The 13,268-nt window shown below is 37.9% G+C and overlaps 1 protein-coding gene across 7 annotated transcripts in view; it reads right to left on the minus strand.

Annotated features, from left to right (window-relative positions):
* Positions 1–13,268, minus strand: part of LOC127965381 (zinc finger protein 385B) — a 127,754-nt gene that overhangs the window by 55,714 nt on the left and 58,772 nt on the right. Inside the window, exon 1 of one of the 7 annotated variants that reach the window (XM_052566188.1) lies at positions 11,430–11,775. The exons of 5 other annotated variants lie outside the window; for them this stretch is intronic. Coding sequence is in view for 1 of the 2 variants with exons in the window: in XM_052566187.1 (XP_052422147.1) it covers positions 352–361 (10 nt within the window). In the remaining variant the exon portion in view is untranslated. Of the gene's footprint in view, positions 1–351; positions 502–11,429; positions 11,776–13,268 lie in introns of those variants that run through there. One more of the 7 variants, XM_052566187.1, reaches the window with a different exon arrangement.

Below are 13,268 nucleotides of genomic sequence, written 5' to 3' on the forward strand. Positions count from 1 at the left end.
TGGTCTTTAAATGAACTATCGATTGTCCTTAGTACAATAAGGAAACAGTGGGTCTGTTTAGAGAAGTTAATGTCAGTCTAAGGTGTCACGCTGTATAAGCAACGGTCCAAAGTTAACCCACATAAACAAAACAATGGTGCTGACAGGATCTCTTACATAAATCCAGAGCACAGTTGTATTTCAAAGCTCAGTTCCAAACAGCAAAGCGAAACAGAATAAATCACAAGCCGCTTTCAACTACATATCGGGATTGAAGGCAGGTCCATTCTGACACATTCTTTTAGATGTTTACCACTGTGATGCACAAGAAAAGAAGCATGCAGACGAATTGATGCCCTGAACTGTACTCACCTAAGAGCATGGTTGCGTTTAGGAGTAGCTGGTGAGGGTTTTTGTGCAGGTCAAGCTCAGCGATGAAGCACTCGTGCAAGAGCAGTCCGTGCAGTACAGCGCTGACAGAGAGGGAATACACTCTGAACGCGTGCTGCTCTCAGCTGAGACGAAACGGAGAGAGAGAGAGAGAGAGAGAGAGAGAGAGAGAGAGAGAGAAAAGAGAGAGTCTACCCAGAGACGGAGTCGGCAGATGCGGCTCCCACAGTCCCTCTGAGCGTGGAGAAAAAGGGAAAATCTGGGTCGCTGCGCTGTGGATGTGGCACGAGAAGCTGTGTAAAATCAGCAGAGCAGCTGATCAGACAGGGTTTTGGCTGATCTGCTTTGGAAATCGCACACCTGGCTGTGATTCAGCTCGTAGGAATCTGGATCTCGTAAATCAGGGGCAACCCCAGGCTCACTTCGTGAAAGCTGGAACACAGACTGGTCACTCAAATCATATTGAAAGAGTCTGCGTTGCTGAGTGAGTGCTATACAGGCCCCAGTTCAGATTTGGAGGAAATATTAAGTAAAATGTCATTTATGAAAGTAAGGTGTGGGGTGCACTAATAAATAAACAAATATCCAATTTGCAGAGCTAAAGAAATCAGTTTCTATTGCGTTTGTGTATGTGTGTGTGTGTGTGTGTGTGTGTGTGTGTGTGTGTGTGTGTGTGTGTGTGTGTGTGTGTGTGTGTATATATATATATATATATATATATATATATATATATATATATATATATATATATATATATATATATATATATATATATATATATATATATATATATAAAAGCTTATTAATATGAATGAGTTTTTGATATTAAAAGGCTTAAAATTAACACACGTGTCTATTGAGAGGTCCTCAAACATACAGTGTGACCAATGCAAGAATGAATTCTCCACTGAATGAACTTGCTTATTCAGTCAGAGCAGAACATTTTCATTTTAACTAATTATCCCTGTTCACAGGAAATGTGAATCCACATACAGTAAAAATATATATACATTTCTAATGATTATTATTAATGTTGAAAAAAAGTAGTGCAGCTTACTATTTTTTGTGCAACTGAGGTGCGTAAACCAAAAATGTTTCCCAAAAAGTAAAATATAAGTCTGTACGCTCAAAATCAATTATCATCTTGGCATTGAAAACCATCATCATGTGACTGAAAAATTTGCCTTTACTTGTTTTTTTTTTTTGTAAATTGCCTGCATTGCTTTCATCTCACCTTTGATTTTTGTGAGTGTGCAGACTTCTTTCTAATATATATTTATTTTTTATTGTTATGCATTAACAATTATACATTATAGTCTTTAAAGGGGCCTTATGATGTTGTTTAAAATAACATTATTTTGTGTAATGAAATGTGTTTATAAGGTTTAAGTTTCAAAAAGTTTCTGAAACACATTGATTTTTACAAAGCTCATCATTTTGAAAAGCGAGTTGTGCTCTGATTGGCCAGCTATCCAGTGTATTGTGATTGGCCGAATACCTCAAGCGTGTGATGGAAATGTAACACTCCTTACTATACTGTGATGCCATGTGTCCCAGAGCGCCTAGACAAAAAGAAATTAAAAACCCATTATAAATGATGAATATTTTGCATCTAGTGGGGACACAATTACAGATTAAAATGACAGTACCAGCGTTTCTCAATTCCAGTCCTTGCGTCCCCCAGCTCTGTATATTTTACATGTCTCTTTGTTAACACACTTGATTCGGATAATCAGCTCATTAGAAGTGGGCTTCTTGCATGAACTGTGTTCCAATTTGCATGGTCCCTACAAAGTGTTCATTGCTCCCTACTCCCTGAGCAGGTGAAATTTGCCATGGATTTGTGGTATGCAATGTCTTCAGACTGACAAGTGTGACATCACATACCTCTGAAAATATATACTTTTTAAATTCACGTCTCAATGCACTTTGAATGGAGCATACACATTCGCTTCAAACTGGAATCATGGCTGAATATCTTGTGAAGTCTACTTCGCAGGGCACTTATATTCGAATAGAACAAATGTCTGAAGCGATAAGAAAAACATACACAATGTGCAGAGCAGGGAGGTGCGAGGACTGGAATTGAGAACAGCTGACTCATACGGTCTTTTTACGTGTTGCATTGCATCGTGTCGCCATGTCTGCATTTGTGATTGGAGAAATTACAAACTACAAGTGCTACTCTATATTGCTCAAAACTCATGTTTGAATCGTCAGTGGCAAATCCTTTAAATATGAAACAGACTGTGAGTCAGAGCAGCCAGCATTGTAGTCTACTCTCACAGGATCAGGAAACAGTCCTCCATAAAATGCACTGCACACATCTGAATATTTGGGTTGAACTGTTCTGGAATGATGTTGTAAATACAACTTACCCACTGCTTTGTGTCCTCGTAAGTTTTGCTTTCACAAGGAAACACACAGCGTCTCCACAACATGGTGGCGGCAGCAACAGCGAGAATGAAAGTTATGCCTTCTTTCTCTGCGTGAACATTTTGGTGGTGTTATGCAAATCTTCCCACATCGAAACATAGACACATGGGGGCACGTAAGAATTATCCATTTAAGGTTGGTGTGGTTGACTCTTAACTTTTTTGAAGAATATCTCTTTGGATTAGAAACTTTAGTCTTTGCAACTTTACAGATCTTCTTCATACACCAAGAACTTGTAACACTCCAAAAAGAGAAATGAAATATTGAAATCACATCAAATGACCCCTTTAAAGCACAACATTCATTAGAAATAACGTTATATTTCACAAGTTTTCACTGTCACTTTAATATCAATTTAAAGAGCCACACAGATGGGAAATCAAAAATTACCTCTATTACAGTGTATGATGTAGCTGTCCTCTGTGTAAACAATGTGCAAAGTAATTAAACCAAAAAGTACACGATTTATAAAGTTATTGGCTTCTAAAGTAAGGAGTCGACTCTGAATCGCTGAAACGAGTCGGTATAGATTTCAAATCTGTTGCCCATCTCTATGTATGTCACTAGGAACACTTTGCATAATAATCTCCGCCTACCTTCTTGGGAGAAACGTAACTCTGACCTGCCGCCCCCCACCCCCCACCCACACAGACGCTCTGGTTGGTGTGAGAGCATCATGTCGAGGAGACAGTGTGTTTTTAATTGTAAAGGCAAGTTTGTTTTATTTTCACTGCCAAAGAATGAAAATCAGAAGAACCAATGGCAAAAATGCATTTTTACCACAATACCAGAGCAGTACAACAAATCCCTTTTGTTGTGTTCACAACATTTCACTGATGACTGCTTTTCTAATCTCGGTGAGTACAAGGCGGGATTTTCAAAGAGATTGGCCATAAAAGATGGTTCATTGCCAACTTTATTTAGAACAACGAGCATCTCCGAATCACAACGCGAAGTATGATTATGAAGTTATGTGTTTGTTTTCTCCCGAGCGTCTTATCAGTATGTGTGCTGTCTGCAGCCTGTCTGCCCTGATCGTCATGTACAAACACGTCATTAAAATGAAGTGTAACAAGTGCTGCTAACAGATATTCTGTGATAAAGTAATCCATATGAAAACAATGCGATGTCCGTTTTTCACGTCTCCCTTCATTATATCTAATGTGACCAATGCTATTCAGATTCAAACTGAAGCGCCCGGCTTGAATACACCCACACAGAAGAAAAAGCAGCGAGACTGTTCAAGTTTTTTATTTTACTGTTTGCTTCGCGATGAGGGGAATAAGACATAATTCACCCCAAAAAGATGCTAACGCATTGTTTACCGTGAAGTTGTGTGTGGAACAACCAATCAAACCTGACTATGTCAGTTGACCATTAGAACACAGTATGCTACCGAAAGGTGGGGTTTGAGGAAACTGAATCTTTTGAACAGCTACGTGCGAACCTTTTGGGGATCTCTGACAATTAAGGTAATTTTAAAATGATATTTTGACAAAATGACAATGTTTTTTAACCTTGGATGGATTTACAAACAGTGTACAGGACTTATAAACAGTGATAGGAAGCTTAGAATTTTCATCTTACTGGCTCTTTAACATCAAATAGCGGACTTGTATTCATTTCTTTAAAAAATGTAATTAAAAAACACTGTCCCTAAACTTTTAACCTGTAATATATAAATGTATGATACTGCAAAAAATTCTAAATATATAAAGTCTGTGGTTTGTTAAAATCTTACATCAGTATGTACTTAAACCTCAAATCAGCTGGTTGTTTATAAATACATGTTATCAGAACCTTTAAAGACACATAGTGTATTATGGCAGATTACTTGTCGTCTGTGTCCAAAAGAAAACCAGCAACCTTGACAAAGCACAGACCCAGGAAATACAACCAAACAACAGAAACCTCTGAACAGAATCACACGTCAGCCACCGAGATAAGCGACAGCACCTACAATAAAAACAAAACTAAATCGTGACTGGGCTGCAGCAATGTGCCGCATTTGCAGAGAAATCCTAATATGATTCTGCAGACACTGCATGTGCAAATACGCCAGGAGCGCTATCGAAACCAGATCCGCTCTCAGAGAAAACAACCAACCACACAATGACTTCATAAAGGAAGCTCTGAATGTGTGTGTGTGTGTGTATATATATATATATATATATATATATATATATATATATATATATATATATATTAGTGCTGTCAAAATTAGCGCGTTAACGCATTCGATTAATTTGAAATATTTAACGCGTTAAAAAAAAATAACGCAATTAACGCGGTTGCAGTTTTTTTTATTTCCAGTTGTGGCCTATGTGTGTTCAACGTGCAAAGAAATATGGATAAGACCAAGGAAGGACTTTTAGACGGAAAGTTTCAGTATAAAACTCTGCCGGATTACTCTTCAGTCTGCCACAAGAAACATTAAAATCATGTACTCAAATGTCATTGTTTAAAAAAAAAACAATGACTGTAACAGTGCGTAAATCAGACCTTTCTGTAACGCTAACGTTAATAAGCTTAAACGAAAATAAAGAAATAATTGTGTAGCGGAGTATTTTTTGTACACAGTGCCGCGAACTGTCAATCACTCCTGTACGCGTGCATCACTGTCCTCCTCAGCTGCAGCAACTTGCGCTCTCTCTCTTCATCAAGCTTTAAAACAAAAAGGGGACAAAAAGATCATATTGTCTTTGTGCATAGGCTATAGATTAATTAGATAAATGAATATCTAAATTTGTGCCTTGCCGTCTACGGTATTTTTTTAGAACTTTGAAAAAAGATGCTGCAGCCAATGAACAGCCAGCGGGGGCTGCAGGACGACTCAACCTCCGCAGACAGTTTTTAATGTTTATCAGACAATAAATACTCAAGATTTTGCTTTAGTATAACTCACAACGAGTTTCACACACCTTCTCCGGCCACGTTGAGTTGTTGACACTTAACAGTGAGAAAAGCGACACATGCGCTATTCACTTGTATAACTTAAGGGTTAATGGGTAATGTAGTTTCTGCTCTGGGTGGGATGAATTAGGAAGCTTGCATTGTGAAGGGCGCTCTGAAAATCGGCAAAAAGATTAAAATCTCTATTAAAACAAATGTCCAAATGAGCGTACCGGTTCGCTAAAAGCACGTTCTGGGCGCACGGAGAGGTGGTGGTATGCTCAAGAGCTATATTTGGAAGTGGCGGTACTGAGTACCGGTGCGGTACCGGCCCACTTAAAGCACTGGCAATGACTATACTTTGGAATTGTTTTGCAGTCCACTTAGAATTCAACATGGAAATCATTTTTGTTTTTTATTGGCATTGATTGTTTTGAAATTCAAATGGTACTTACATGCCTGTGTTTTTATTTCTGTAATAAATATGGCTTTCAAGCCAACAGTTAATTTGGAGGATATTGATGGTTTATTGCAGGTATGTTGTTTACATGAGAAAATCTGTGTTTAACAGGTAAACAAAAATTCCAATAAACAATCATATTTTGAATTTAAATAGTTTCTTTGTCTTGAGTTTACATTAATTATTTACATTTTACATTTACATATCCAAAAAGTTTCACTCTTTTAATTGCGATTAATCGCGATTAATTTTAAAAAATTGTGCGATTAATTAGTTAATTTTTTTTAATCGATTGACAGCACTAATATATATATATATATATATATATATATATATATATATATATATATATATATATATAAATACACAGGTGAAGAGGAGGTACAAATCCGGGGGAGACACATCTGTGAGCGGGCTTTTTTAAGGTCTCAAAGCCCTTCATCTGGTATCGAGTTTCCTGGGGGACATTTTGAAAGAAATTAAACCGAATTCTCTTGGGATCAAGTTACCCTTCTGGCTCGCGATAAGTGTGAGACCTCACATACATGAATACAACGGTTCACGGAATGTAAATCCCAGGGCTTACAAAGGAGAGACAGGCAAGGGTTGCAGCTGAGGAAGGGTGGAGAACAAAATGGCTAAATGAGATTACATTTGGCCACTCCAACTTTCACGCAGGCTTGTTTTTGATCTACACATTTGCCCTGAAAGTTAACTCGTAATCGCTGTCCACTCGAACATACCAGGAGTATTATTTCAGTGTCTTAGATTAGGTTGCAGAGTCCATAAGAGTTACAATGAGCTGACAGACCTGTCACAGCAGCAATTTCCCTCTCTTTTTCAGCAGAAATCCTCTTCGGAGAACAACAGATTGCACTTCTCCCAACACCAGTGTCATGATCATCACGATATATACTACTGTGTCCAGTCGGTCCCAGCGGAGAATAGGAGGTTATGAGGGTTACCTCACCCTCCACTCCTCCCGGAGGTGGCGATGTGATTTACAGGGACAGGGACAGCAGCATCTGTTTGCAGCATTTCAGCAACAAAGTTTGTCTCCTTCTCTAGTTACAGTGCTGGATAGAGAGGCCTTACAAGCGCTGATCACTTAACAGACAGCCTCCATTACATGCCAAAAACTACTCTTAACCTTTCTCTGTTTACAACATGCAAAGCTAAGGGGGAACTATAAATATATGAAGCATATCAAAGATTCTTTCCATTGACAATAAAATGCAGTCTTGAAATCGGAGTGTTGCAGAGTGTGAAGTTTGCTTCGGTCTCAAAAATAAACAGTTTACTCAAAAATGAAAATTCTGCCATATTTTTGGGGCAATCTTTGGATTACTTTGGGAAATCTTGGGTATGAACCCTGCATTTTTTACGTTTTATGTTTTGGGGAAGTCGTGACCTAATGGCCGCCGCAACAAAAATGGCTGCCCACTGCTCCGGGTGTGTGTTCACGGTGTGTGTGTGCACTTTGGATGGGTTAAATACTTGGCTGTATGTCACATCACTTTTTTTTTTTGTTAGGTGCTTTTGTTATTTTTATTCGTTTTTACTTTTTATTAAATCATTTCATTTTATCATTATATTTTCATTATAGTTTAGTATTATTTGTACTAGGGCTGCACAATGTGTCGTTGAAGCATCGATACCGTGATGTACGAATCCACGATAGTCACATCGTAGGATATGCGATGTAGGCTGACGTAGTTGATCCATTATTCATTAACTGTACGGGCCAGCTGCTCCCTGGCCCTTGACGAATGTGATTTGCGGATTAATTGCACAGCTTAACCATCATCGAGTGAAAGTTTTGACAGGGCAGAGAGCGCGAGAGAGTTCGTGTTGATGTTTAAATCATTTAAAATGAGAATGTAAGTGTGCTCACCCAAATTTTTTGTTTGTAAAAAAAAATTTGATTAGATTTCATATCGCAATATATTTCGCAGAAAAAGAAAAAATAATCGCAATGTCATTTTTCCTCAATATCGTGCATCCCTAATTTGTACTTCTTAAACTAAAATTAGATCTAACTGATCTAATATTTATATTGGATTTTATTTCTGCTTTATTTCAATGAACAAAATTATTTTGATAGTGTTTAGTTGTAATAGTTTAAATGTATATACATTAAATGTTTTGAAAATTGTTAGTTTGGGACCCCATTTTACCTGGACAAAACATTCTTCTGGTAAAATTATTCTACCTTTGTGTTCCAAAAAAAGAACAATTCATTTATTGTTGCTTTTGTCAAGCCAACACTGTTGGGCACTTTATGGGGGACTATTACCCAACATTCAACATGGCAAAGTATAGGATTGTGAGCACTGAGGGGACATTTGGGACATTTCGTAAACTGCTCCATTTCACCTTGGTGCTGTCAAAGACATTAATTTGAGAACTGCTGCCCTAAGCACTTGTTTGTACCTTTGTCATTGTCTATGATAATATAGCATGTGTGAACGGTTAGGAATCACTGTAAATAAAGGCTTCCTTTATAAGGACACTGTCAGGCCTCAGAGTTGTAAATAATCTTTCCTCTGGACAATAGTGAGTGCGGAAGAAAAGGCACAGAGTACCAGACGGTTTGTGTCTTCTTACAGGGAGTCAATTGCTTCAGTTGGCCACATTCTGTTTTATAATATCCATATTTCATTCGCCAGGAGATGGATCTATATGCTTAAAAAAAATAATGTTCATCTTAGAAATGAAATTGAAAAAGGCTAGCCAGGCAAAATAAATAAGTGTCTAAGTGCCTGGAAACTTCCTCACTCATGATGAATAATTTTTAATGCGATGAAGAGAAACAGCAGCCATAAAACTAAATTGTTACATTTAGTTTATGCCCACGCAAAACCGGCACAGTGTCAGTGTCAATTTTATTTATATAACACCATTAAACAAAGAAAGTGTACTTCGTAATCACAGAGTCTAGCACACGTCTTGGAATATATGACCCAAATAAGAAATTTCACCATATATTATCATCTGAACAAGTAACAAGTCTGCCTTGCTTTGTTCTGACCAAAAGAGGAAAAAAGCATTACAATAAATCACACTACCAATGGTGATTTAATCTAACAATCGATTAGCTCATATCACGTCAAACCCTGCAAATTATTATCATTGTGTGACTATGAGTACAGTGTGTATTAGCAAGTAGATTTCAATTTCAGTACAGTATAATCTTTAAATTGCCACATCATTCAAATTTCATATTAAGAAATTACTTTAACACAAAAAGCAAACTATGCTCCCATCGAACGGGTTGTCTTTAAAATACACATCTTGTGTAAACCCAGGCTATCTGTAATCAGAAGCACATTTAAAATTGGAAAATAATTTAATTTAATTCACATGTGTTTCATATAATCTTTCTTGATTACAAACCGCCATCAAAATAATTTTTTGACATTTAATTATTCCAGCTGCTGTGGGAATAGGCTATAATTAAACGATCGCCCACCTGCAGGATGCTCACATGCGATAGCCTAGTAGACGGGACAACTTCTTTATGTGTGCAGACGTGACGTAATGACGCAGTACCATGCTTGAATTTCCCGCAAAAACCTACCCTCACCACTCAAATTAGAAAATATTATTATAAGCTAAACTTTGTGAATCGGGCTAAAGTAAGTTTTGAACACTGGCTGGTTATGTACTTGCTAAAAAGTTACGGACTGCAGCCTTAACATTGAATGATTAAAAGGTATTTAAGAGCAGAGGAAGTTCAGGAATAAAATTAAATTAAATAATAAAAAATAAAAAAAACTTACAAAGCATTCAATATATAATGCACGTTTACACATAAAACTCCAGTGAATACTGAATCAAATGTAGTGTACAGCTGTACAAGCCATACAGTGTGTCTGTATTTCATTAAGATATCATTAGACTCGAGGGTGCCAGACCTTTAGATGACTATGTTTAAAGTGTGGGTGGTGTACAACACAAACAAAGAGAGCCTGTGGCAACAGTTTGCTAATGAGATGGATTAAGATGTGTAGGCGAGATCTCCAATTTGTTAATGCTGTAAAGGGCAGAGCAAAGATAAGAGGTGGGATTGAGTGAGTCACAGGAACATCAGTGTTAAATCAGGTACAGAGCGCATTGAGCCTTGAGAGGATGGCACACAGCGCAAGCTAATAGACTAAAAGATGGGTTGCAGCCAGCAGACACCAGATAAGCAGACAAGGACAAACCCAGAAACTGCAGGAGATGACGAATGCATGCAGTTTTTGAGCTTTTTATGAGTTGACATGAAAATAAAAGGGACGATTCACCCAAAAATTAAAATTATATCATTATTTACAATACTTAGGATTATATGGAAAACAGCTGTATGAAGATGTTCCAAAATGTTTCTTTTTTATTCCACAGAAAAGGCATCAGATATACAGAAGGGATGAATAATGGCATCATAACATAAAAAGGTGGAAAACTAGATTGAATAAATCTTAACTCCACTTGTAAGAACCTAATAGATCTTGCCTGATTAAGCCAATGAGAAAATAACAGTTTGTATTAACTACAGTGTTCCTCCTACAAAGCAATCAGATTAAATGGAGAGCAATGGCAATTTTGTTCAAGTCTCTTGCATCTTTTTCTCTTGAGAAAAGAGCCTTGGAATCTCAAGTGCATCTCAGCAATGTCTCAAAATGTTCTCCGAAGAGAAAAAGTCTACAATCAAAAGTCAAATCAAGTCATATATTTCTGACCAAATTCATCCAAGAACAAATAAATATAGAAAAATATACGCAATAATGGTTTCATTTCAACTTTATGGGCGGTTGAGATCGAGTCTGAGATAGTTCTCATTAAAAGAATAGCTGAAGAGAGCAAAGGTAAAAATCATGCAAACTAACAAAATCAGAGGCGATCTGGTGTCTGACATGTCTCGTGTCTGGAACACACATGGGAAACCCTTTGGGCCTTCCGATTTCACACGGTTCAAAATTAAACAATATTTTATCGTTTTCTCTCCGGGTATTAGATCAGGATGACAACCACTACAAAGATTCCACTTCTGGAAGCTCACATTTTCCCAATTAGAAGATTTATTCCCTGCCATCTTCATGCTTTTGGACACGTCGCACACTGGGAATCTCTGCAGCCGGGGCACAAATATTTCACTCAACATGGCTGGGCATCTCTACCAGATCGTAAATCAAATAAGCTCACAAGACAATATAAAATCTGCTAAATAGAATCCAAATGAAAGATGTTAGATGCATTTCACTAATGAATTCCGGTGTGGACTGCATACCTCAGCGGGAGAGCCCAATCCCAGGATCACTCGGTGCTGTCGCTGGCTCTAACGGGATTCTTCTGCACATTAGACATCAAAAACAAGTTGGAATGTGGACTGCCTGTTCTGTCTCAAACCCAGTCCTCTTTAATTTCTTTCAGCCCTCCCCTTGGGCCTGACTCCCTAGCTATCTTTATCTCTCACCATCTTGTTCTCTTGCCCCTCCTGAAGCTCGCAGAGTCCTTCAACACCCTTTGTTTCTCCTTAAACGTCTTTATTTTAGGACTTCCAAGGAGGACCTTATCAAGGCTGGGGGCCAATCTCGCTGTGAGCGTTCCTTCTCATGCCAGTAGAGTGCTGATTGAATTACCGCCCGGGAACTGGTTGTTTGTCATCGCTATTTGAGCTGCAGCCCCACGGTGACTGGAATGATCACTCGTGTCAGGTGCGGCACAACTGCTTAATCCTGCTGTGACTTCTTCATGCCGGGACCGGGGCGAAATACAATCCCAATCAGGCTGTGGAAACACGGGGCATGAGAATAGAAAAGGCAATTTGTAGAATCACTGTTGCTGTCTGATACTGTAAAATCTCTCTTCTAAGCTCTTGTTGTGTTCACTCACAAAAGAGCAGGTTCGTTCCAACAACCTGATTTCTTCAAAAACCGCCTCTTCGAAGCCTGAATTACACGGGAAAAGATCTACACTAAAATTTGTGATTGATTGTGCCACTCAAAAGGTTAAGGTCAGATATGAAATGATCAGGCATCCTTTTAAACTTCAGTTGCAAAATATATGAATAAATGGCAGGGGCTAAACACAGTCAGTATATTAACACAAATTTTCTATAGGTTTACTTCAGTCAGTTTTTTGCTCTATACCTATATCTATGTATCTACTTCCTATTCAAGTAAAGTACCTAATAACATAATAACAGCTGGTGACATACATATTTTTTCACTGTGGAGAAAGTTTTGAGGTCTGAAAGTTTCAGTATGTTTTGGTAGTACAATTAACTCTTTTATCTTAAAAGATCAAGGTCATGAAACGACCCCTTTAACAGATTCCAATCTCAATGCTGAGCTTCACATTAAATTATTAGTGATGTTTTGAAAATAATGACTTGCTTCATCCCAAGTATATTTGTATTCATATCGAATACTACCAGTCATGTCAAAATCTAAGGAATGAGGTTAAGGGAATTCCTCGAGTTCAATAAAAGTTAAAGGGGTCATATGATGCTGCTAAAAAGAAAATTATTTTTTGTATTTGGTGTAATGCAGTTTAAGTTAAAAACAAAACAAAAAAAACACATTATTTTCCATATAAAGCACATTGTTGTTTCTCCTCTATGCCCTGCCTTTCTGAAACGCGTCGATTTTTGCAAAGCTCAGTTTGCAAGGTGAGGAGATGTGCTCAGATTGGCCAATTATCCAGCGCGTTGTGATTGGCTGAATGCCTCAAGCATGTTCAGAAATGTTACGGCCCTTAACATATGCCATCTCCCAGGCCAGCAGCACGAGACTCAGTCCAGCTGCTCTGCTCGTGCACATCCCATCATCGGTTCTCTTTTAGCAGTTCAGTCAATGTACTCTTAGGAGTAACTGAATAACTCTGGATGTTGGTTTATTTTGCGTCAGAGGGAGTGTAAGGCAAACCGAATAATTTAAGTAATTTGTGGATTAGTGCGAACTGGAGATGCGAACCATTTCAAATGATTCAGTTCGATTTGGTGAACTGGTTTGACCGGTTCACTGTGAAGTTCCGGTTAAATAGAAAAGAATTGTCTGTGATCCAGACATCACTAGACTATTTAAATATAAATAATGTACTTACAAGCTGTGAGTCAGAAGTGCCA

The sequence above is a fragment of the Carassius gibelio genome, chromosome B9, assembly GCF_023724105.1.
Source record: "Carassius gibelio isolate Cgi1373 ecotype wild population from Czech Republic chromosome B9, carGib1.2-hapl.c, whole genome shotgun sequence".
NCBI classification, from domain to species: domain Eukaryota; kingdom Metazoa; phylum Chordata; class Actinopteri; order Cypriniformes; family Cyprinidae; genus Carassius; species Carassius gibelio.